General features: G+C 50.9%; 1 protein-coding gene across 1 annotated transcript; it reads left to right on the top strand.

The window, feature by feature from the left end:
- Nucleotides 1-47: 47 nt before the first annotated feature.
- Nucleotides 48-24666, top strand: LOC144719647 (uncharacterized). Its single transcript, XM_078595784.1, has 17 exons — nt 48-1282; nt 1844-1948; nt 2610-2793; nt 9395-9557; nt 9931-10647; nt 11202-11264; nt 12025-12120; nt 12878-12979; nt 13719-13889; nt 15898-16029; nt 17039-18000; nt 18896-19031; nt 20063-20146; nt 20723-21099; nt 21764-21818; nt 22012-22341; nt 23423-24666. The coding sequence occupies exons 1-17, from the start codon at nt 322-324 to the stop codon at nt 23531-23533; spliced, it is 4749 nt and encodes a 1582-aa protein (XP_078451910.1). The 5' UTR covers nt 48-321; the 3' UTR covers nt 23534-24666.

Below are 24666 nucleotides of genomic sequence, written 5' to 3'. Positions count from 1 at the left end.
TCGCACGACGCGTCCGCTGCTGCGTTTTTTGTTTGCGCGCAGGCGGACGGTGGCGCCGGCGCTGCCTCGCGCTCGCCCTCGCCGTCCCTGCAAGACGGTGCTCACAGCGACGGTGCCTACGCCTCCTCGGTTTGCACGGAGGAGCTGATCCGGCCCCGTGGAGCCGCTCGATCCTCGGCCGTGCCCGTCGGAGACGAGCTCGCCGAGCCACCGCCGGATTCGGGGGCGGCCGCTGACTCGGGCGACGTCCTTCCCCGCGACATCTCGCGTCGGAGTAGAGACGGAGAGACGAGCGCGTCACGAGCCGACGCTCGTAGGGGCATGGGCATGACGTTCGTTCAGAAATTCAGGCACGACCTCGCGAACGACCTCGAGGAGGTGATCGTTCGCGAGAGGGAAGGTTTGACGAAGCAGAGCTCCCCCGCTAATGTGAAAGAGAAGGGCTCGTCCCAAGGGGCGGAAGTAAAACTGCCCGAGGATTTTCACCCGGAGAGAAGGAACTCGCTGGGAAGCCAGATTCGGGCCAAAAGCCGCAGCAACCTCTCCTCGTCGGAGGCTCCTGGTCCTCCCGTTGAATCGAGCAGTGACGGGCGGTGGAGTTCGCAGACTGCCGTGAGCAACCTCTCCATGGTGGAGATGCACAGCAGGGAGGGCAGTGAAGATACGCAGCATTTTTCAAAATCACCAGAAGGGTTGACGGCTGGCAGCCGATGCACGCCTCTGATGGTAAATGTGCCGGTGTCTTCCCCGAATCGAAACAGGAACAAAGACAGCAGTATGTTAGCATCTACAAATCCACACGCCACGCCCACGATTCTATCCGCCATACACGATGCGGTGAGTGGCACGAAGCCGACCAGCCACAGCTTCTCCGTGGACCAGCAGGGCCGACATGGCCCTGCTGGCAGAGGCGGCGGCGGCGGCTTGAGTGGCACTCCCACGCCGAACCTTCCCTCCCCGACTGCCAGAACAAAATTGGGCCAGCTCACAGACACTCGACTTGAGGTCACGGCCTCTTTTTCGCCATCCCAAAAGGAGACAGATTTCTCGCGCATCCTTTCTGGCGTCGCCGGCTGTGGCAGGGGCCCAGCGAGCCGGGCGTCTGCCCCGTGGGAGAATGGTGGTGCTCAGGGAGGCCGGCCCGGATTTGGCGAGCGTCGGACGGCGGCGATGGCTGCCGAGAAAACGTCGGTGCCGGGGGCTTCCTGGGAGAGCTGGGAGGCCCAGTTGTCTCGTGGGAGCAACAAGGAGATGGCCGGGAGCCTGCCCCGCATGCTCGCTGGTAAAGGCTGCTCCACATTGGAGAAACTTACTCGTGCGATAAGTTCACGCTCCTACGCAGTTATTCAATATATATATTTTCATCCCTTGCAATGAGTGAACTCTATTGTTTGTATTTGACTGAGATAAGTTTCCACGTGATAAGCCACTTCGTTGAGCTATCATTTGTGGCCAGGTCGCTTCTGAAAAAAAAGGCTATACAGCTCAGTGGACTGTACCTGGTAAAATAAAAAATTTGCGTTTATAGTTTGTGTGTGGAGCTGTGGCGCATTGGTTACTGCACTGCTCGACAAACACAGCGACCTTAGTTTGATTCCTGACCAGAGTCAATTCAGCCTTCGGTGAGCGTTGGGGAAACAAAGATGGGGTGCTAGCTACACCATTCTCTCACACACCTCTCAGGCCTTAATAGGCGTTCGCTCGCAGCACTTGCCCTCACAGTCTCTGTACGGCGACATGAGCCTCTTTTTTCCCATTTCTCTGCATGCCCAGGTGCTCACCTCACAGCACTTGGCCCAAGTGTCTGCGTGTCTTGACAGGAGTCATTTGTCTTCGCATCCAGGCGTTCCCTTGCGCAGCTTCGACGAAGTGACGGTGGAGAGCGACCTGGAGTCTGTCCGCACGGAGCACGTGCGCTCCCTCTTCAGCCACGGCCTGCACAGGGACGGTGAGTTCGGTTGCCACCTTCGAGGTTCAACAAACCACGGTGCTCTTTATTTATTTTTCCTGGAAAGAGATATTACTCGAAATGCCAAGAAAGAGGGCAGGGCTTCAGGTTAAAAGCGTTGTTTTGAATGATTCATTATTAGGCTGCGGACACAAGCCGGGACTTGTTATGTCCCGCGAAGACTTGCAGATTTCTGAGGACGGCCACCTCAAAAAGGCGACGTTCTGATAAAACCAAGGCAGGTGGCAAACCCTGACGGTGGCGAGATGTTAACTACCTCGCCGGGTATACAGGACGTCTTGGGTTTGATCTCGACCCTGACGTCTTGTGGTTTTGTGGAATTTCTCCAGCACCTCCGGTTTTCCCCTCCACATTTAGAATCAACGTGCGTTTAGAGTATTTCGCTGCTTTACATTTCCACGCGATAAGCCACTTTGTTGAGCTATCATTGTGGCCAGGTCGCTTCTGAAAAGGAGCTAGATTGCTCATTGGGCCTTACCTGGTGAAATAAAACATTATTTAGTCTTAGTTTGACGGTGAGGTGTACAACCAAACAACAACAGCAACAACCAAAGTACGGGGTTTTAACTTCGCGCGCACACTGGGCTCGGTTTGAAGAAGGCGGGCTGGATCTGCGCCCTAAAACTCCGCAATATTCCAGGTAACGAGCGCGGGGAGGTCTCGACGAATGACGAGCTGTCCTCGGACGACAGCGGGGGGCCCTCCCTGCTGGACGGCAGCTTCCTGGAGAGGCGCGGGGGGCCGCCGGGGACGGGGCGGCGAGAAACGCCGGGCCCGAGACGTCGTCCGAGCGGAGCAGTCCCTTGGAGCGGCCTCGCCGAGAGGTAACGAGGCAACCGGAGGCGTACCGGGCTCCCCCCCCCCACCCCCCCAGTCTCGTCAAGGAGCGTAAACCATCATCACCATCGTCACGTGACCTCTGGTCATCCTCGCAGCAGCAGCAGTAGCCGGCGGCTTTTTGTCTGGCCGTCGTAACAAAGACGGCCGCTGCGTCGGGCGCGTTCAGATGCGCTTCTGCGGCCGTCTAGAACGCTCTTCCTTCCGATATTAGGAAGGCACTGGAGCTCTGCACTTTTAAATCATCCAGATTTAAAAATAATTTCTTTACAATTGAATTTTTCGCTTAGTTTGTTGCCCTTCCTCCACACCTCTGATTAGCACGGTTGGCTACGTACGGTGTGAAAGAAGTTCAACATACATACATACAATGAGAAAGGAACAATGGAAATGCAAAGACAAAGATCCCCCGTATAGTCATAACAGACTTTTGGGGCAAGTGCGGTTAGCGAGTAGCACCTATGAAGGCCCGCACGGCACACGAGGTGGTGGGTGGCCAGCACCCCGCCCGGCCATCTTTATCTGCCCCGGTGGTGATGTTTACACATCGCAGCAGGTACTCATTTGAGGCTGAGTCGATCTAGGGGAGGCCCAGAACCGATTCATAAACACACACAGACACACACGTACAGTCACAAAATACAAAGATTCCCCATGTGGCCCACACAGGCTGTTGGGAAAAGTGTTTTTCAAAGCAAAAACCGGTTCAAGAGATGCCCACACACATAACTAACAATTCGACTCGCTCAAGTCACGCTGTGATCATGGCGGAATTGCACGCGTGTTACGAAACTCCATTCCCGTGCGCGTAGAGGTAGGTGCTATTATTCTCTTCGCTCGCCAGAAGAAGGTAAGTACAGCGAGTGGACTAATCGCCACGTGCTTCCATCTGTACAGGGATAGAGTGTTGCCCCCTCGCACGCGTATGGGTTTTCTCCGGGCACTCCGGTTTCCTCACATTTGTGTAATGACGACTTGACACACTTCTCTTGAGATGGCACTTTATTGAAGACACGTTCACTTGACATCAGGCGGAGACACCCACTGTAAACAGCCCCGAGTCTCCCGCGCATCTCCCTTTTATATACCAACTGAAGCCATGCCCCCCGTTTCAATCATTCTCGCTGACTCTGGACGCTCGCTCCACCGGCAGACTCCACCGTCCTCTTCCGTCACCTGACCACGCTCCCTTCTCGATCATTCCTGTAGCCACCAGTCCCTTCGCACTCACAACTGACTCCCCTGTCATTACCTCCCGTGGCCACTAGTGCATTAGCACTGTAGCTGACTCCCCTGTCATTACCTCCCGTGGCCACTAGTCCCTTCGCACTCACAACTGACTCCCCTGTCATTACCTCCCGTGGCCACTAGTGCATTAGCACTGCAGCTGACTCCCCTGTCATTACCTCCCGTGGCCACTAGTCCCTTCGCACTCACAACTGACTCCCCTGTCATTATCTCCCGTGGCCACTAGTGCATTAGCACTGTAGCTGACTCCCCTGTCATTACCTCCCGTGGCCACTAGTCCCTTCACACTCACAACTGACTCCCCTGTCATTACCTCCCGTGACCACTAGTGCATTAGCACTGTGGCTGACTCCCCTGTCATTACCTCCTGTGGCCACTAGTCCACTCACAGCGCATGTAGGCTATACTGGCATTACACTTGTATAACAATTGGGTGAAAACATCTTAAAATAAAAACCCAATATGACAAAGAGTCTTACAACGGAGTGTGTCTCTCCAGGTTAAATACTGTAAGTAAGTTATTATTATGATGGATGGTGATGACTTGGGGAGACCTTCGTTCAGCCATGGGGTTGTTTGTTCACAGGTTGATGATGGAGGTGCATTGGTCCAAATGCATCAGTACTTGTGTTAATGTTGCATGCGATGATTAATTTGGCTTTGGTTGAATTTTTTTTTCTCATCTTGCTACCATCTACACAGTACTGCATATACAGGTACTTGATCGGTATTGGTTTAAGTTAAAGGTTATTGTCTAATTATAAATATAACTATTTTCCCAACACCCGTGGTATTTGCATAACCCCGTTTAATATATATATGTGCTTGTACAAGGCAGTAAATACAACGGTGGTTATTTGACCATACTTCACCACACCGGTCAGTGCCGGTTTAGTGAAGGGGGGCAGCCTAGGATCAGTTCAGAGATCTATAATCACTCGCCACTGATGTTTTGCCGGGGCCGGGGATGAAACCCCGTCCACCGGCTTCATAACACTGTGCGCTAAGCAAATTGCACCACCACTAGACCCTAGTGAGTTCGTTGAACAAGGTAACATTTATTCTTAGAATGCCTCTGTCCCGGTGACGACGCCTCAAGCGCCAGCGTTCTTCATTGCAAGGCCCGCGGGCCACTGGCGGCCCCTGGGGTGGCTTTTAGTGCGACCCCCTGAATGTGCGGCCCCGAAAATACACAAATGTGAAAATACCCCCCATCATCGTGTTACCGTCAAACCCCAATGGTTTCGAATGGGTGGCGGCCCTCACACTGATGATGTGGTGAGATGTTAATTACTTCGCCTGGTATACAGGAGGTCGTAGGTTGGATCCCAACCCTGACGCCTGCTGTATATTTGGAGTTTGCGTGTCTCTCTCCTGTGGTCGTGTGGATTATTCTCAGGGTCGTCCGGTTTTTCCCTCCAGATTTAGAATCGACATGCGTTTAGAGAGTATTTGGCTGCTATAAATGTCCACGTCATGATAAGCCACTTCGTTGACCTATCATTTGTGCTTTCATACTTTGATACCGGCCAAAAAAAGAGCCCCATAACGTAGCTGTTGCATCGAATGCCATTTCTGTTGACGGCGAATTCTTGTCGCCGGTTATTTATATTCCGACTCAGCTGGCTCCCACGGTAACCACCGCGTCGCGCTAAACACTTCAAACTCATCGATTCCTTTGCACGCACGTCGAGGGCTGGGGACGGAGAGAGGAAGGGGGGTGGTGGGAAGAGTCCTTAACGGACTGCCACTTGTCCAGTCCTCGTCAAACCTCCCGATTCACCCACGGCTGGGCCTCCGAAGAAGTCGGCGCAACGTACGGACGATCATTGGGGCGGCTTCGCAAGCTCATCGGATTCCTCCGGCGCAGACGCATATTCTTTGATCGAGATTCTGACGGTCGTGTCGGCTGTCGGCCTTTGGTGGGGGAGTTGGTGGTGGTGGTGGTGGTCGTGGTGATGTCCGCGGTCACCGGGCCGCGGTGAGGTTCAAGTGCGCGGGGTTCGTCCGGGATGCGGTCTCTTGCCACCGGTCAGATAATCGCAGATGGTTCGGTGGTTTTTTTTTAGTAGTTCTCGTTCTCGTCCTCTGTTGTATCGTGGGGCCTTTGTTGTTGTTGTTGTTGCCAGTATCAAAGTAAGAAAAATAAGAATAGGTTTGACACTTTCTGGCAATAAAACAGGAGTTGTGTTAAAATGTTCAAACTTCAAATGGATACGTTTGGCAAGGAATCAATGACTGCATTGACATTCTTGCCAGTAGCAAAGTATGAAAATAAGAGCAGGCAATACAACAGGAGTTTTGTTCAGATGTTCAAACAATCAAGTACTGCATTAACGTGCACGTACTATATTAACAGAGCAATGTTTGTTTGTATGTTTACCAACAAGTAGTGTAGTCAAGGCAGTACTTGAGTCCTTGCAACATGTTTCTATTTGGTGTTTGAACATCTTAACACCTCCAGTTTTATTGCCAGAAAAGGGTAAAACCTATTCGTATGTTTCACGTCCTCTGGGTTTTGATCAGAGATCACTTAAAAACTAGAGCACCACGGAACTGTTAGAACCAATGTATGCAATGAAGTGTCGGGAAAAGGATGTGTTTTTTGGTTTGTCGTTGTTGTTTGTTGTGTGTAAAGCACCGAGCGGAGCGCAGGGCGGCTAAAATGCAGCAAGTTTAACACGTAGTAGTAGTAGGTTTTCGCGACCAAATATTATCCAAACTAGATTCGAAGCTTTCGTGACTGCAGGAATGAACTCTTTGGTTCTTTCGGTAAAGTCGCGTAGAAAATCAAATCAAATAACAATAGAACACGACGTTTCGATTGCAACACAAGCAATCGTCATCAGGTAAGAATGAATGAGAAAAAACAAACATTGTCAACTTAGAAACACAATGCAACACAACACAGAGAGCCGGACAACACAACAGTCAACACACCCCACATGGCTGACCACCCTCCTCCAAAGAATGACAAAAAGAAAAGACAGCGCCACTGTGTCAAACTTCATATTTCTCTCTCTAAAATGTTTTGTCTGTTTCACACTTAACTTCTAATTTAGCAATCTTTGGAAGAATGTAATCAACCAGGCTATGCGTTAACTGTGTGTTAACCGACTCTCTGTGTGGCATTGTGTTGCAATCGAAACGTCGTATTCTATTGTTATTTTATTTTCTACGCGACTTTACCGAAAGAACCAAAGAGTAAATATTATCCATGAAAGAGTTTTTTTGGGGTTAGATCGCGTGAATATAAATGTGTCGTTAAACCGCGACACCACCCGACACAGCAAATTAGTAAGGTTTGTCGCGTAAACAGAACATGCCAATTTGTTACTAGTTCAGCAACACCGGTATGTGGGAGAGTAAACCACACAGCTTTTACGATTCGAGTACGACGTTTCGCCGGTAATTACAACCAGCTTCATCAGGCGGTCAGCCGGAGTTGCAAGTTGGCACAGCAGGGGGCGCCGCTGGTGCATCTTGCCAGTCATCTCAGTCGGTCGGCCAACCCATGTGGCACCTGGGTCTGTCCCGTGACCTCCAGTCAGCAGCGAGCCTTCGACACTTCACGTGGCCTCACGGTGCACCTGGCCTGGCACAGGCGCCGTGATGAAGTCACTCCCACTTGGTTGCGAAAGGGGGTTATTGTTGTTGTTGTGTTGTTGTAAAACACCAACATGCGTCAAGGTTTCCCAGAGAAGGACAATGGGGTGAAATGTCGTTCGTTGGGCTCTGGTGTTGATGCTGTAGCTCTATTGGTTGAGCACTGTGTGCGTTGGCGAGTCTCGATTAGACCTGCAAATCGCTGACAAATCCGACGAGCTGCAAATGCAATGGGAAATTAACGTAAATAACGCATAAACAAACCGGTGGGACATATCTAACATCCCGCTACGTTGCCGATTTGTGTTACCATTGGAAACACATTCCTGCGGAGGGAGCTGGTAGGAACGTTGGGTTGCTCGGTCAATGGCCAGGGTCAACGGCAGCGTGGTGTATTCCGCAAATATGCCCGACTGTGAGGGCGGGCACAAGCCCCCACCCAGCCCCACCCTTCCCACCCAGCCCCTCCTCACCCTCCCCACCCAGCTCCTCCCCCCCCTCCCCACCCAGCCCCTCCCTCCCCACCCAGCCCCTCCCTGCACGACGGACGGACACAATAAATCCCCTGTGGGCTGGTGGAACCAGTGGGTTCCTACCAGTATAATAGTATTGTTGCAGTGCTTACAAGCGAAGAGGAGCTTACCTGCAGCGATTTGCGCGGAACTGCAACGGATGAGAGGTGGTTCGTGGACCTCTTCTGTAAAGACGAATGATTTACTGCTAAATTGTTGCAAGGTTCTCGTTAATTATTTTCAACTTATTATCGAAAAAAACACATTTTGACTTAGGCCACAATCTGTTCCTTCTTGCTGGATTGCAGTGACTGCGGTCGTATGGGGAGATATGTCTTGCACGGTCCTTAATGAACACACGTGAATAGTGTGTGTGCCACGTGTGGCATTGCCCAGAGCACAGGTGGCATGCACTAAACTCAGGTAGAACAGAGTACAGCCTGGGGCAAGGGGGGCATTGAAAAGTTGGTCGATATTTTGCCTTGTGTCATATTTCTCAAATGGCTTCAAGTTAAACGTTTGCCCCAGATTTACAGAGAAACAACTTTACTACTGCCATCGTTATGCGCGGTGCCGCACATGCCACTGCACTGTGAACCTGGCGACCTGAGTTCGACTCCCAGCCCATGGCTGACATCAGCGTCGAGTGAAATGCGAAGCTGTCTTGGGTGACCCCCCGCAAACTTCACCAACCCATATTAACAAATGTGGTGAAGTATGGTCAAACAAACCCCACGGGGAGTTCGTCATCCAGCAGTGCATTGACAAATGGCTGTCGACTTTTTTTAACGATTACATTGACGTATACCCAGGATACCACTGGCGGTTTTGAGACTTCGGTGCATGTACTCGGCAATCACGATGAATTTCGATTTAAAGCTTTCGTGACTGCAGGGATTCATCTTCTTGTTTCTTTCGGTAAAGTCACGTAGAAGGGAAGTAATACAATAATAAAAATAAAACATAAAATAATTCTCACGACGTTTCGGCCACAACGCAAGCAGCCGTCCTCAGGTGAAGAACGGACATGTTTCTTCACCTGAGGACGGCTGCTTGCGTTGTGGCCGAAACGTCGTGAGAATTATTTTATTATGTTTTATTTTTATTATTTTATTACTTCCCTTCTACGTGACTTTACCGAAAGAACCAAGAAGATGAATCATGATGAATATAAGCACCGCGTGCTGTCGTTATAAACGGAGCTTCTGTGTGTGTCCAGCAGGTCAGGTCTGGTCGGCCGGCAAGAAGCAGCAGCAGCAGCAGCAGCGCCGACGCGTGTAGACCCAGCTCGGACGACTCCAGCAAACAGAAGCGCACAGACGCGCGCCCCGCCGCGCCTCCCGCATGCGCTACCAGCGGCTGCCCCCGGCACCGTCGCCGCCAGGGTAATGGAGGCGCACGCTCCGGTGGCACGGACGCAACACCCTCCTGTCGGGTGCACGTTGTGTGTTCCCAGTAAACGTGGAACGTTGGGTCAACGTTGCCCCAGCGGTTCCAGGTGCACGCCAACGTTGGGCCAACGTTGGCGTGTTCGCTGGGTTTTCCGCATGGTGTGCACACGTTATCCCGACATGCATATTCTCCAGCATGGAGATGTGGTTGTTGGTGTTCATGGTGATTTGAACATGATGATGATAATGATGCTCTTGATTGGTAGCAAAAAATCTAACGACCGTCACCGTCGTGACGACAAAAATGACAACGACGACGACGACGACGACGTTACAGCGGTGGTGTTTGGTGATGTTCACTGAGCAGGACAGGTCTCCTGGCCAGGAGCGAGACGTGGAGCGGCTGGGGAGGAGCCGGAGGGAGACTGCGCTGGAGAGCGTGCTCGCAGAGCGGCTGCTGGCCTCCACGCAGAGCAAGGAGCGCGCGCTGCGCTTGGAGGCAGAGCTCGATTCCAAAGGCAAAGAGCTGAGGGCCCAGAGAGAGGAGCAAACAAGGCTGGAGGTGGAGATTAGAGCGAAGGGAGAGAACCTCAGGGCACAGAGGGAAGATCACGCCCGGCTCGAGGTGGAGCTGGCGAGAGCCAAAGAGGAGCAGAGCAGGTTGAGAGCAGAGCTCGGCGCGCTGAGAGACGAGAACAAGGTGTTGGGCGTGGAGCTACAAGACAGGGGAGCGGTGCTCCAGGAGAAGGAGGCGGAGCTGCAGGGCAAGAGGACGGAGCTGCAGGCGAAGGCGGAGGAGCTCGGGCGCTCGCAGCTGCAGCAGGGGAGGGAGACCGCCGCGGCGCGGAGATGGGCGGAAGCGGAGGTGAAGAGGGTGTCGGAGGAGTCGAGGGACAAGGACGCTGTCCTGGCTCGCCTGCAGGCTGAGCTGACGATGATGCGCGTCCAACAGGAGAGGGAGCTGGAGGAGAGGGAGAGGGAGCTGGGCAGGGCGCGAGCGGCGCACGCGAGGGAGATGGAGCGGCTGAGGGAGGACGAGGTGAGGCGCCTCGCTGGCACCGTGGAGAGCCTCGCCCTGGAGAAGGTGAGGGCGCGTTATTCTGCGGGAGATTGACGTCTCTCTATCCTCTTTGGTTGTGTCGGTGAAGTCACGTAGAGAGACAAAATAAGTCATCGATCGCGACGCTTCGATGGCCACACAAGGTGGAAACAGGACAGCAGGCGGACCGTTTCTGTTCGGTCAGGTGGAGGTGTAACGCAAACGTTTCGTCGGGGATTATTTTCGCTGCGTAATTTCACATCGTAACAAGTAAAAAGCCACAACATTTACATTGCGAGTACTGTACTCGAATGAATTGCCACGTTTTGTTTACGTGACAAGCCTTACTAAGTGGCCGTGTCGGGTGGTGGTGGGTTTAACGACACGTATTTACGCGATCTAACGAACAAAAGCTCTGCTACGAATAATATTGGTCGCAAAATCCTACGTGTTGAACAGGGTGACATTTGGTGTGGGTGGTTATTTTTTGTCGTGCAAATGAACACAGTCGACAAGTAAAAACGTGAGCAAGCCATGAAAAAAATGCATCGTCTGCGTCGAGGTTATTAAAGTTGTCTTGAATTTTTTCCTGTTTGCAGGACGGAGCTCTGAAGAAGCACAGAGATGAACTCGTGAGGCTGAAAACCGAGGAGCTGGAGCAGGTGGTTCTTTCTCACACAGACGCAGTCGTGATCCGTCAGTAATTGGCACTCTTAGCTTCCTTTCATGTGGAATCAGCTTGCGTCCAATCGTACAACAGCTCAGCGCGGCGATTCTATTTCAGATGGCTGAATCGCATCCAGGCGTGTGGGATATCCTGCGTATGAGGCTCTTATTAGCTCTCGTCTCCACCAGCAAATACATTACAATTCAGCTTCGAAAGCCCTGCTCTGTGCTTTACAGCCGCATGGCTACTTTGCAGGACCACATTGGTGCTTTACCTGTGCCCATCCAGTGGCTCTAACTCTGAGCCTTTTATTTGCCGTGGTTTGTTTTGAGTTTTCTGCACATGGAGTAATTCATCTATACAGTCATATTTTTATCATTACAGGGATGATGTCGGATTTTCAGGCAGACACTTTCGGATTTTATTTCGCGTTTTTGGATTTAAATTCATTGCATCACCTCTCAAGCGTTTATGCACTAAATTGAATGAAATTTTTTACCCTTTCCAAAATAAATCACTGCATTTGCCAAAGGCCCCACCGTCCAGACTAAACCAACCTATCGCAGATCATCCAAAGAGTGGCAGAAGAAGCATCCAAGGCTCGTCCCTGTTAGCTGCCTCGTTCCTTCATGGGCCGTTGTGCTGACCGTTGTGTCTTTTGAGCAAAGCTTGCGAGGTTGCCCGAGTGGCGGTCGCACGATGATCGTCAACTCTGCCCCAATGCCCCCCCCCTCCCTCCTCCCCGCCCCCGTCAGCTGTCAGAGCGGCTGGAGGAGGAGAGGAGCCGAGCGCTGGCGGATCTCGCCGATCGCCACACGGCAGAGCTCGCGCACTACGCGCAAACCGTGAAGGTGGGCACACGGACGCGGCCCCGCGCGTAGCCGCCGCGTGCTGCGAGCCGCCGCGGTTGCAATGCACCTGCGAGGTGTCGAGCAACAGCCGTGCCGTGATGCACGTGACAGGCGCTGCAGAATCTGACCAATGCAGCTCGTTACGCTCAAAGTGCTTGCCACAAATGAACCTCACCTCCGATTAGCACGTATGGTGCAAAAGAAGTTCAACATACGCACATACAACCGCAATGCCCGGCTGCGCTCGTTCAGGAGCATAAACCATCACGCGGAATCCAGTCATTCTCGCAGCAGAGGCTTTTGGCTAGCCATCGAACAACGACGATTGCTGCATCGCGCGCTTTCAGATGCGCTTCTGCGGCCGTCTGGAACGCTCGTACGATATTAAGAAGCCACTGGAACAATGCACTTTTAAATATAGATTGAAAACTCATTTCTTGAGGACTGCCCTTTGTGTTCAGTTTCTTGTCCTTCCCCCGCACCTCTGATAAGCACGGTTGGCGACGTACGGCGCGAAAGAAGTTCATACGTACGGTGCCTCGACAAATTGGGTTGCAAATTAAGCATCCATATTCCCAGCATCCGTTTCAGGTTATCACCACTCCCCAATGACTGTGAATCAAACTTGGAGTCACTGGGTTCAACGGTGCCGTGCGCTGAACCATCGCTGCCCCAGATGTGTCAGCAGAGTTTATTTTTCTCTGATGGTGTTTGCGAGTAATCCGAGCCCACGCGTTGACTTTTTTTTTGGTTTCAGGCGAGGGAGGAGGAGGTGTGCCAGCTGCGGGCTGCCCTCAGGGAGCAAGAGGCTGCTGCCCTCAAACTGAGTGCTCGGCTCAGAGAGGAAGCCACTGAGATGGTGAGGCCTTGAGTAATTAACGCATTTTCACAAATTTGGCAACCTCACCATCAAAATATCAGCATCATCCTACTGATATATATATGGTGTACAGGGTACCGTTTCGAAGGTACTATCTACAGTTTATTTTGAAAATGTGGCTTAATTTGTGGAATAAGTCCGTGGTTTGACACGTACATGAAAATGAATTCACCGTCCCAGGATGGATTACACTTGTTAAGGGATTGTGGGTAGAGTTCACTAACTTTTGAGCTAAAACATTAACATCTCTTTTGCAAGTGAGACCCAAGGTTAGTTTTACAGTTGCGTTGTTGGTGTAAAAAAAGTTGTTAGAACAGAGAATTATGGGACGAGGGTATTGTGGACCGAGATAATTGTGGGGTTAGCAATCTGTGGGACTAGGGGATTGTGGGAGTAGGGTATTGTGGGACTAGAGAATTGTGGGACTAGAGAATTGTGGGACTAGAGAATTGTGGGGTTAGCAAACTGTGGGACTAGGGGATTGTGGGACAAGAGAATTGTGGGTTTAGCAATCTGTGGGACTAGGGGATTGTGGGACTAGATAATTGTGGGGTTAGCAAACTGTGGGACTAGGGGATTGTGGGACAAGAGAATTGTGGGACTAGGGTATTGTGGGACTTGAGAATTGCGGGACTAGATAATTGTGGGCAGAGAGGCTCCGGCTCGTGAGTGGACGGCCAGGTCAACGTGCACCCACGGGCACCACCATGCCGTGCAGGCGCAGCGAGTGGTTGGCACGGAGCGTACCACTTGGGAGATGGAGCGGCAACGGGAGCGGGTCGCGCGGCAGGAGGAAGGGGCGATGGCTGTCCGAGCCCTCGCATTGGACCTGGAGTCTGAGCGACAGGCGACGCGTGGATTGCGGGAGGTGACTTCGCAGCTGACGCAGGTTGGGCATCCGTTAGCTTTCTTCCCTTCGGGCGCTGATATGTGTACAGCTGCAACTCATTAAATCCTTTATATTAAGCTCACTTGCTTGCGCGCTTGCGCGCTTACGACCGTGCAAATCTTTCGGTCGTTTTTTAACCGACTTCCCGTGATCCAATCGAGCTGACATTTTGCACACAGACTCGTTGTGCGTGACAATTAATTTTCGTGAAAAAATGTTTCCAAATTTGTACACTTTTTAGGAAAATTTTTTTGATATTTAATTACCAATTGCTTAATGGTGGCAGGCAATCATCTGACCCATAGGTGGCAGCCATCTCAAGCCAGAGGACGAGAGGACTCTAACCGCCACGCATATAAAGGATTTATAGTGAAAAACTTTGTTTTTACGGGTTAATTTTTTTTACATTTTTGGCTGCCTCTATCTTCAAGAGACCTGGTCACAAGTTGGTGGTTTTTAAATACAGATTATATTGTTTTTATAAATAATGTAATGAAGGTCTGATTAAAAACTCATGATCTCGAATCCACAAGTGCTGGCTACAGGGGCAGCCCGTCGATATAGGCGAACTAGGCGGTCACCTAGGGCCCCAAGTTAAGTGGGGCGCCAAATTAGAGGAAAACAATAAAAATAAAAAAATTGAAATAAAATAACGAAGATGTTATTATTTCAATTCCCGTGCGCGTACAGAGGGAATATGAATTTGAATTAATTTCTCAACATTTCTGAGAATGTATTAATGTCAAATGTTTTATTTACTGCAGAAATAAACACCGTAAGTCGGTCTAAAATATCGTCTAGCTGGCGCGCACAAATCTATTCATAAATTGTTGCGTCTCTATTTTATCTGATCTCACAAACATTGGTTAGACAGACAGATGGGTGTAAAAAACGACTAAGTATGCCTCTGCTTAAAGAAATCCGCTTGAAAAAACATTAAACGGAAAATAGGGGCGACATGTTTCCCAGTTTACCAGAAACCTCAGCCTAGATCTGCCCGCGCGGTTTGGGGGGTGGGGGTGCCGATTGCGTGGTTCACCCTCGGGGGCACCGGTTGCTGACACCTAGTCTAGGGCCGCCCCTGGCTGGCTCGTATTTGAATTGTTATAAAGCGATCACCTAAAGGGCTAAATAAATAACGTAATTCAAATTTGACTCTGTTGTAAAACAATATGAGTACACAAGTTTGAATTCCATGCTAGAATAGAAAGTTCACCGTTCTTACAAAGGATTCATTCAGTCCAGAGGTGGATAAAATATAGACACACATTCGTGTAATTTATATACTAACTAGCTTTACTACCCGGCTTCGCCCGAGACTTGGATTCTTGTTTTGGATTAATACGCGGCCTACGCGGAGGGTGGGGGGGGGGGGATGCGTGACATCAGCAGGCACACTGCGTGACGCTGCCGCATGCGGGTGACATCACAAGATGTGACGTCACCGCTCACTTGCCGTGCAAAATATATCCATGATTGCGCCCGCCCCCCCCCCCCAAAATACAATAGTATTTTTTTCCCTACTTTTTGCATTGTGTACAGTCTGGAAGCTACCCACATACCAAATTTGAAGTTTCTTGCATGTTGGGAAGTATGCTAAATATTTCGAACAGACAAACATATTTACAAATTTCCCTTTTATTTTATAGATTACAAATGTAACGATGCTACATATTTTCATCACGTGTCACTTAGATACTGCCCATCCTTGCCGGTCACGGGCCTGGCCTGTCCTGGCTAACAAACAGTGAGCCCGTGAAGTGCACGAACATCTTCCCGAGATGCTCCTCCACCGGAGCGTTGCACTTTTGAATGTAGATCGTAAAACTGATTTCTTTCCGAACTGCTTTTTGTGTTCAGTTTGTTGCCCTTCCCCCAAACACCTCCGATTAGCACGGTTGGCTACGTACGGTGCGAAAGAAGTTCAACGTACATACAAGGCGCCGCCCTTGGTAAGACCCGTCACACGTACCGTGGCGTGGGCGCTCACGGTGGTGTGTTCCGGCAGGAGGTGGAGGAGCTGCGGACCCAGGCGCGGCAGTTGCAGGCCGAGCGGCTGGCGGCTGTGTGCGCCGTGGAGCAGTCGTTCCGGCACGAGCAGCAAGAGGCCCTGCAGGCCCTGCGCGCACACCTGCAGGCCGTGAGATCTCCCGCACGCACGGACGCGCGTCTCCGTCGCCCGGTGGCATGCGTCAAACGGTGGACGCAATGTGTACACTTCACTGCATGCACAGCCTCCTCCCCGCGCCGTGTGGGTTGTTTGACCATACTTCACCACGCTGGTCAGTGCGGGTTGGTAAAGTAGGGGTGGGGTGGGGGCAAAACTGATGTTAGCCGTGGCCAAGAATTGAACTCAGGTCACAGGGTTCACTGTGCATTGCGTTAAAGCCACACGGCTCAACACCACACTTTAACGCTCCACTCCACACTCGACTTCAGCTTCCTACACTGTCTCTTGAATTTTTTTTTTTATTTAACCAAGAAAGCCTCACCGAGCCTCAAGCCTAATATCAGTGACGAGTGGCGTCTGAATGGGTCGTGGGCCTTCCCTAGGTAATCTTAACGTCAAGTGAGCACTGGTGATGTCGTGCGTGAACATCTGCAGTTGGGAGAAACACATTCCTGCGGAGGGAGACGGTAGGAACGTTGGGTTGCTCGCTCAATAGCCAGGGTCAACGGCGGCGTGGTGTATTCCGCAAATATGCCAGACTGTGAGGGCGGGCATAAGCCGGCGTGAGTAGGTTAAACGTTGAGTTTTATAAGGGCACCACGGGGTGACCAGCCCCTCCCCACCCAGCCCCACCTCTCCCACCCCCCACCCAGCCCCACCCTCCCCACCCAGCCCATCCCCACCCTCCCCTCCCAGCCCCTCCCCACCCAGCCCCTCTCCACCCTCCCCTCCCCACCCAGCCTCTCCCTCCCCACCCAGCCCCTCCCTGCACGACGGACGGACGGACACAATAATCCCCTGTGGGCTGGTGTAACCAGGAGGTTCCTACCAGTAAAAGGTGGGCCGGTGGTGGTGAGGCCACGACAGCCCCTCAGTAGGTGCTCACTATCAACACTTGCGCCAACAGTCTATGAAAGGCAAACATTGTGGATCGTTTTTGTCATTGTTGTTGTCGTCGTCGTTGTGAACTCGCGCACAGGAGAAGGAGCGCGAAGTCGAAAAGCTCACAGCCAAGGGGGCGGCGTTGGAGCAGGAGCTGCTCGCCGCGCAGGCAGCGAGGAAGAGGCTGCAGAAGGAAGTCCAGGCCGAGAAGCATCGCCTCCTGAGAGACCTCCAGGAGACGATCGCGAAGCAGCAGTGGGCGCAAGACGAGCTGCAGGCTGCGGAGCAGAGCAAGCGGCAGGCGGAGAGGGAATGGGACGGCGAGAAGCTCCAGCTGGAGAAGAGGATCCACGCGAGAGACTCGGAGCTGCACAGAGCGGAGAAGGAGCTGCACGCGCTGAGCGCGGAGGCGTCGGCGAAGGAGAAGGTGGGGGACGAGGAGCGGCAGAGGCTCGTGGCGGAGCTGCAGGAAGCGCAGGCGAAAAACCAGAGGCTGGAGAAGAGGCTCAACGACAAGGTGCTTGGCGCGCAGAGAATGGAGGAGGAACTCAACGAGAGAGACAGAGAGTGTCAGAAGACGATGGCGGACCTGCAGGCATCCGGCCTGGAGATGCAGAGGATGCAGAAGGATCTGCGCGAGCGAGACACGGAGAGGCAGAGGCTCGAGATGGAGCTTCACCAAAAGGAGATCGCCTTGCTGAGGCAAGAGAAAGAGCTTCGCCAGAGGGAGATTGAGAAACAGACGTGGGAGGAAAGCCTGCACTCGGGTCACCAGGAGGTGCAGAGGATGAGACAGGAGCTCAAAAACGGAGAGAGTGAGAGGCTGCGTTTGCAGATGGAACTTCGCGAGGGAGAGACGGAGAGCCAGAGGCTGGGAGCAGAGCTGCGTGCGCTGAGCTCCGAGCTTGCTGAGAGGCAGAGCGAGATGAGCGAGCAGGCTGAGCGGCAGGATCAAAGTCTGGCGACCGAGCTCGCTTCTGAGATCGAGAAGATTCAAGAGCTGATAGAGAGCACAGGCAGCAAGAGCGTTCCCAGGAGCCCTGCCAAAGCCACGCACAGGTATACAACTGCTGGGATTGGTAAGGCTAGAACAGATTAAGATAACGGAAAAGTGAAAATGACCCGCATACGTTGATGTGGAAATACCCACATTTTTTTTACTTTTATCATCGACACCCGGGCAATGCTTAGTCTGCACTCCTTCAACGGAGGAGGAATAGCAAAACTACACACACTCTATTTAAAGCTTTCGTGACTGCAGGGATTCATCTTCTTGGTTCTTTAGGTAAAGTCACGTAGAAGGGAAGTAATAAAATAATAAAAATAAAACATAATAAAATAATTCTCACTACGTTTCGGCCACAACGCAAGCAGCCGTCCTCAGGTGAAAACCAGGTCTGTCGGGGAGACGGCGTCATTCATTCAGACGCTGTCTCCCCGACAGACCTGGTTTTCACCTGAGGACGGCTGCTTGCGTTGTGGCCGAAACGTCGTGAGAATTATTTTATTGTTTTATTTTTATTATTTTATTACTTTCCTTCTACGTGACTTTACCGAAAGAACCAAGAAGATACACACACTCTCTTCTGAACCTATCTTATCATGGGTCAGCAGACCTCGACATTGGCATTTAGATTGTGAGCATGCATATTGCCATGCTCAAGAATGGAATGCTCCATCCGCAGAGCGCGTGTGCTTGTCCAGTGACGATTATCTGAATCGGTCCTGGGCTCCCCACTCCCTAGGTCGACTCAGCCTTAAATACGGTGTGTAAAACATCGCCGCTGGGGGGGTACAAAGGCGGCCGGGGGGCGTGGCGCTGCCCACCCACCCCCATCGTGGGCCGTGCTGGCCTTCACATGTGCCGCTAATCGCGAACAGCACTTGCCCCGAGCGGTCCCCTTCAGCTTGAATTACGTCGGGGCCTTTGCCATGTGTGTTTGCTGGGGGCCAGCGGGGCGCGGCTGCCCGCGAGCCAGGCGCTGCAGGGCCTGCGCGAGGTGGGGGACGACCTGCGGCACCACTGGTTGCACCTGCAGCAGCAGCTGAGCGACCGCACGCGGCAGGCGCAGCAGCTGCAAGTCGCCAAGGTGAGACGGCCTCACGGGAGCCGCCGTGCCGCAACACTCTTCCGCGCCTCCGCCATCGCCGGGCCGCTCGTGGGAGCTCGTGCACGCACGTGCATGTTGAACTTCTTTCGCACCGTACGTAGCCACCCGACCGTGCTTAACGTTCATGCATGAACGGGGTGGGAGGGGAGCACACGGTTGGGGGGGGGGGGTGCCGTTTGCATTTGTGGTGCGGTATTAACTTTTTACATTTCCCTTGAGAAAGAGAGGATGAAACTAATGTTCATATAATGAAGTCATGCACACGTAGAATACGCTGTTATATTAATATTGGTGACAGGGAAGAGTAATGTTTAATATGGGTGGACTCCAGCATTGTACCTTTTTCGGCATTTTCAATCAGATTATTATTTATTACCGGTAATTCGTCTTTCTCTGTTCATTTCAAGTGAAGAATGGTAAATAGATCTCTCTGCACGAAACAATGATACCATGGGGTGAAGTGTGGTTCCTGCCACTTTTTCCAAGATTGGCCAGCGTGGAAAGATACCGTCTGGAGGTGCCCTTTACAGCTGCCACCTCTCGTGGGGGCCCTTCTGCCAGCAGTGGCGTGAGCAAAGCAGATCGCAGGGCTGCACCTTTACCTATTAACGTGAAGCCAAGGTCAGGTTGAATTCTCAGAATTCGGTGAATGTAATTTATTTCAAGGCCGAATCCAATCCTGAAAGCGATTCCTTAAAGTCTGCTAAACTCCAGGTTATTTAAGCTGAAACCGCATTATGAACACCGCACTGTAAAAAAAATTGTTTTTATTTACAAGGACCCCGCAGTGTGCAGTGCTGGACGATCTTCCTCCGTGGGTATTTCAGTGGTTGCAGCATGTATTGAACACACGGTTCGTTCTATGGCATCAAGCAGAGTAAACAAAGTCTCACGCTGGCTTTAGGGGGGTGAGATGGAGGCAGCGGGGTTTTTGGATTCAGTGTGTTTGTGTTGGATCTTGAGATGCCCTTCAAGTAAATGTGAACCCCGCGGCCCCATCCCTCCATCAGGAGAAGGAGCTGAATGAGTTGAGGGAGCGACTGGAGCGGGAAAAGGCAGCCGCCGTGGAGGAGGTCAAGGAGAGGTTGATTCAGGTGCCGTCCTCAAGAAATCACCGGGCGGGGTGTCTCAGCGGCAGAAGTTTTGCGAGGCCAAATCCTGCTTTGGGGTTGATTCAACCCAACAGCGATTGTCCTTTGGATAGATTAGCCCTGCCATAGGAATGTGGAATTTGCACCGCTGGATCAGGGCTGTGAACTGTAAACAGGAGATGAGCACTGCCTCAATGCTCATTTGAGCAAGAAATAAAACCTTTATGACGAATTTTGGCTTCATATTACGGGAAAACCTTGCCCAACGAGACTTATCCAACACGTGTTTCAGCTAAACAGACCTTCAATAAAGAGTGAGGGGGGTGGTCATTTTGGACCCAGGAACACAACCCTATTTTCCCCATAAGGTCCATTATTTGTCTAAACTGGTTTTGCCCAACACGGCATTTTTTAATTCAATGTACCTTAAAACATATCTATACGACCATATCATATAAGGGATTTAGATCTGAAAACATCGTCTAAAAATAGTAATTATATTGTTTCACGTATTATGCTGTGTTTTCGTGTTATTTTCTCAACGCAGCATTGTTCATAACTGCTGCTATTGTTCATTAGGATCACAACGAAGAGCTGCACATTCTCAAGATTTCCAGCATCCAGGGCTCACATCAACAGCGCGATCTGAACTGGCGAGGCGCTCCACCAAAGTACGCGGCTCGGCAGAACAGCGGCAACGCCGGGCACCCATGCAGCCAACGACGTGACGGCTTCGATCTTGAGGCTTTTTCCATGGAGGGCCTCGAGCGCGATGGTGAAAACAGCCAGGGCGGCTCACGTGAGCTCCAGAACGAGGTGCGCCAGCTGCGAGAGCAGATGCGCGAGAAAGACGGCGAGCTGCGCGCTGTCCAGCGCGGGATGCGTCAGTGGAAAGAAAGCACGGCTGGCAAGCTGGCGCGCAAGTTCCAGGAGGAGCTGCACGTGGAGCTGCTGCGGTACACGCACGAGCACAGCAGTGGCGCGCGACATTTCGGGCTGAATGACGCTCGGTGTAATTTCAAGGGTTCTTACTCTTAGTTCTTTCGGTAAAGTCACGTAGGTAAAAAATGAAATAAAAAAAACAATAAAAATCACGACGTTTCGGAGGCAACACAAGTCTCCGTCATCAGGTGGGACCGTCACAGCCAGATTAGCTGCATCAGTTGTGACGGTCCCACCTGATGACGGAGACTTGTGTTGCCTCCGAAACGTCGTGATTTTTATTGTTTTATTTTAATTTTAATTTATTTTTTTACCTACGTGACTTTACCGAAAGAACTAAGAGTATGAATCCTTGCAGTCACGAAAGCTTCAAATATAGAATTCAAGGGTTCTGTTGTGTGGCATTCGTGTCCGACGTTTGCGCTCCACATGCTGGTAGGTTTTTGTGTTTCTGAGCTTTTTCGGTTTTCAGCACGTAAAGAGAAACGTCGTACCAGACGACACGTGGTACGGACCCTGAAAATGCATCAGAGGGCAAACCCGAAAATCTGCGCTGTGTCAGATTTAATAATAGCATTGACACTACTTTCTGTATTTGTGAGTGGAGGCTTTTGTTTTTGCATGTCCTCAATTTCTTCATTGTCATGTTGTTATTGACGCCATGTTTTGTGTACGCAGGCGAAGCAATCACCAGGAACATTACACAATGGACAGCTCCCGGACAGCAAACATTGTACAGTATTGCGCAACTCATTCAGCACATAAACAACTTTACCTCACATTGCCATTTGTGGTTTGTCTGCTTGGCCATCTCGGGCCTGTGCCTAGCGATTTTTTTGTATCAGTATATACACGACATTTTTTTTTCAAATATTGAATCCAAAGTATTGGTAGTCTCTCGTCGCTAAGGCTCTGCATTGTGGCAGGAATGCAGCGCATTGCCGCGACGACACCGCTCCTCCTCTGTGCCGACTCGAGTTGCCCTTGCCGACCCGGGCGACGCCATGGGGTTGGCGGGGCCCGACATGGGCAGCGGCGACGTAGGAGGCAGCGACGCGGGCATGGGGCACAGCGCTGGAACCCTGCGCCTCCTCCACCACCTCCACGGCAAAATCCGTCAACTCAAGGTGACCGCACCGACTGGCGGTGGGGGGCCTTACAGCGGAGCCCTCAATGATAGAGCTTCCGCGCACTTCGGGGAACCAGGATCCAGAAGGTTTTCCGCGCGAACCTCGAGCCTTGAGGAGCTCACAAAGGTAAGAGGGCTTTCTCAGGCAGGTGCCACTCAAGCCCAAACACATGGGCAGTCCTGAGCCTCTAAAGTAATCAACACCGTGCAGTTTCCCATATTCCCTCGACACTAGTCACTGCCGTTATTATGCAGTGTTTAGAACATATTCAAAGCCGGTAACTGGTGTTACAATCAATGTAGAATTCTGGCCTGTGAGTGAACCAGTCAACCTCCGGGCTGTAAGCTTTGGTTGCTGCAAAAATGAAAAAATATATTTTTAGTTTACTAGTTTTAAGTATAGACGCGACTAATGTCCAAAATGTCAGCCTTGTAATACCTTATGGTGCATAATGTTAATTGGCATCAGCCACACACTTGGTCACAATCCCTGTGTATGATACCTAATTTAGCGCAAGAAAATCCCATACGCAAATATAGCAGTGATGCATTATTGGTGTGGCTTTTGACGAGGTAATAAACAATGACTGGTTTAATGCCATTTTAATATTGGCGAATATGTGAGATATATAGGCATTAGTTATGTAAAGAGTACCAGCCATATTTAGATTGTTTTACAAAGGGAGGAATGAATGGGCAACTTACTTAATAATGAAACTCGCTGTTAGGGTAGCCTTGATGTAGTCTTATCACAGCCACAGCGTACACGGAAGCTCATGCCTTGCGCTACTATGAGTTTCTGAATTAAAAGTTAATTGACGGGCAAACATAATTCAATACATTAATAGTAACCCGAGGACTATTATGAAAACAAACATGCTTCAATAAATCAAGAGTTTAATTATGATAATTAGAGAAATATTGGAATTCTTCCAGCCATCAATAGGTGCCTCTAGTGAGCAACACAACCAACTAATTACTGAGTTTTGTTGTGTGTGTGAGTGCATTGCTCATCCCTGTACTAACTTTAGATTTCCAAGTTATTAGCTCTCGGGAGCTGCCCTCTAGTGGGACCTCCCTTCCACCGGCAGTAGCGTAGGCAAAGCAATTGCAGGGCAGCACCATCACCATCTATAATATTAACTGGTGGTGTTGTGCGTGTGTGTGTGCGTGCGCGTGTGGTGTTATTTCCATGGCACGTCCTGCAGCCGCTCTACGGCAGCCCTCCGGCACGGCGCACAGCAGAGACTGCGGAGACTTCTGTGGGCGCACAGAGGGTGCCCGTGCGTGCCCGACACGGGCCCTACACGCTCTCCTGACACGAGCTCCCCTGTGAAACATGCTGGCAGCAGCAACAGCAGCAGCAGCTAAAATCAAAAGTGTTGCTGTAATCGGGAGTAGGGCTGTCAATGTTTGCTCCCCCGCCTCGCAAGCCGCAGTGAAAAGGGAGGTCTTTATGCATTTCAGGTGAAGAAAAAACCACAAACATAGCACGGCTCACATTGCTCACAGCCAGACTTTAATTGCTTGTTTCTTAAACAAAAAAAACCTCTTTTACCGCACACCCCCACCTCCCCCGTCTTTGATTAGGGCAGCAAGATTATGTATTTTTTTCTATTTTTCCAAGCGGAGGTAGGGTCTGCGGGCTGCAGGGCAGTTTATGGCTATGAACACCTTGTCAGAAAGAATGAATTGGCAGTCTATCGAGAATAGAAGGCTTTTTTTTTGGATTGAGGGAACCGGGTTAAAAATATATTTCGTTCCATGAATCAAAAAAACCGGGTCCTCTGTCCAGCAGAGGGTGCTTTGCTGCTGATTTGCGGGTTTGTGTGCCTTTTGTGTTGTCGGCGTTCGTGTGTGCATTAGCAAAGTGACTGACCGTCCTTTCCCTCTGCAATTTGGCAAAAAAACAATATATAACACCGACTGTTAGTATTAAACATTCCACGTTTAAATAATAAGCAATTGCGCTTGAAGCTGTAAAGGAAACTGATAACGCCGGAATGGGCCCAAAACCCAAGGCGCGGTTTGCCAAAGTTGGAGGGAAATCCATGTCGGAAACAGGAACCCTGTTTGTCTGGAAAAGGGCCGATGAGTCACCACCAGTAAGGCCTAATCACCAGTGGTCTCTGCTAAGCATTCACTTGTATTGCCTTTGGTCTTGCAGTGTGCTCTCCATTTAAAAGTGTTTTTTTTATACATAGTTTGTGTTGGAATTTTACAAACAATGTGTGGAAGTTGCTTGTGTGCAACGTACAGTGTACCTCTTTTGAATCTCGTTGGTATTATCTGATGTGCCATTAAGTGTGGTGTGTTAATTATTGGAAGCTAATGGAGTTTTTTTTTTAATTTAAATTTACTATAATGTGTTGATGCAGTTTAACCATTTTATATCTTAATAATTAGATTGCTGTGGTTATTTAAACAAAAAATAAAGGGAGGTGTTTCTTAA

The sequence above is a fragment of the Lampetra planeri genome, chromosome 6 (assembly GCF_965212315.1).
Source record: "Lampetra planeri chromosome 6, kcLamPlan1.2.h2, whole genome shotgun sequence".
Taxonomy (NCBI): Eukaryota; Metazoa; Chordata; class Hyperoartia; order Petromyzontiformes; family Petromyzontidae; genus Lampetra; species Lampetra planeri.
Note: the sequence above shows the minus strand (reverse complement) of the source record. Positions and strands in the feature narration are given on the sequence as shown.

Bases quoted from the DNA above. Each gene is read 5' to 3' on its own strand.
- LOC144719647 (XM_078595784.1), top strand. From the start codon at position 322: ATGGGCATGACGTTCGTTCAGAAATTCAGGCACGACCTCGCGAACGAC. The intron at 13,890-15,897 runs GTTGGGCATCCG...GTGTTCCGGCAG, and splicing joins TGACTTCGCAGCTGACGCAG to GAGGTGGAGGAGCTGCGGAC. The intron at 21,819-22,011 runs GTACAGTATTGC...GCATTGTGGCAG, and splicing joins GCTCCCGGACAGCAAACATT to GAATGCAGCGCATTGCCGCG.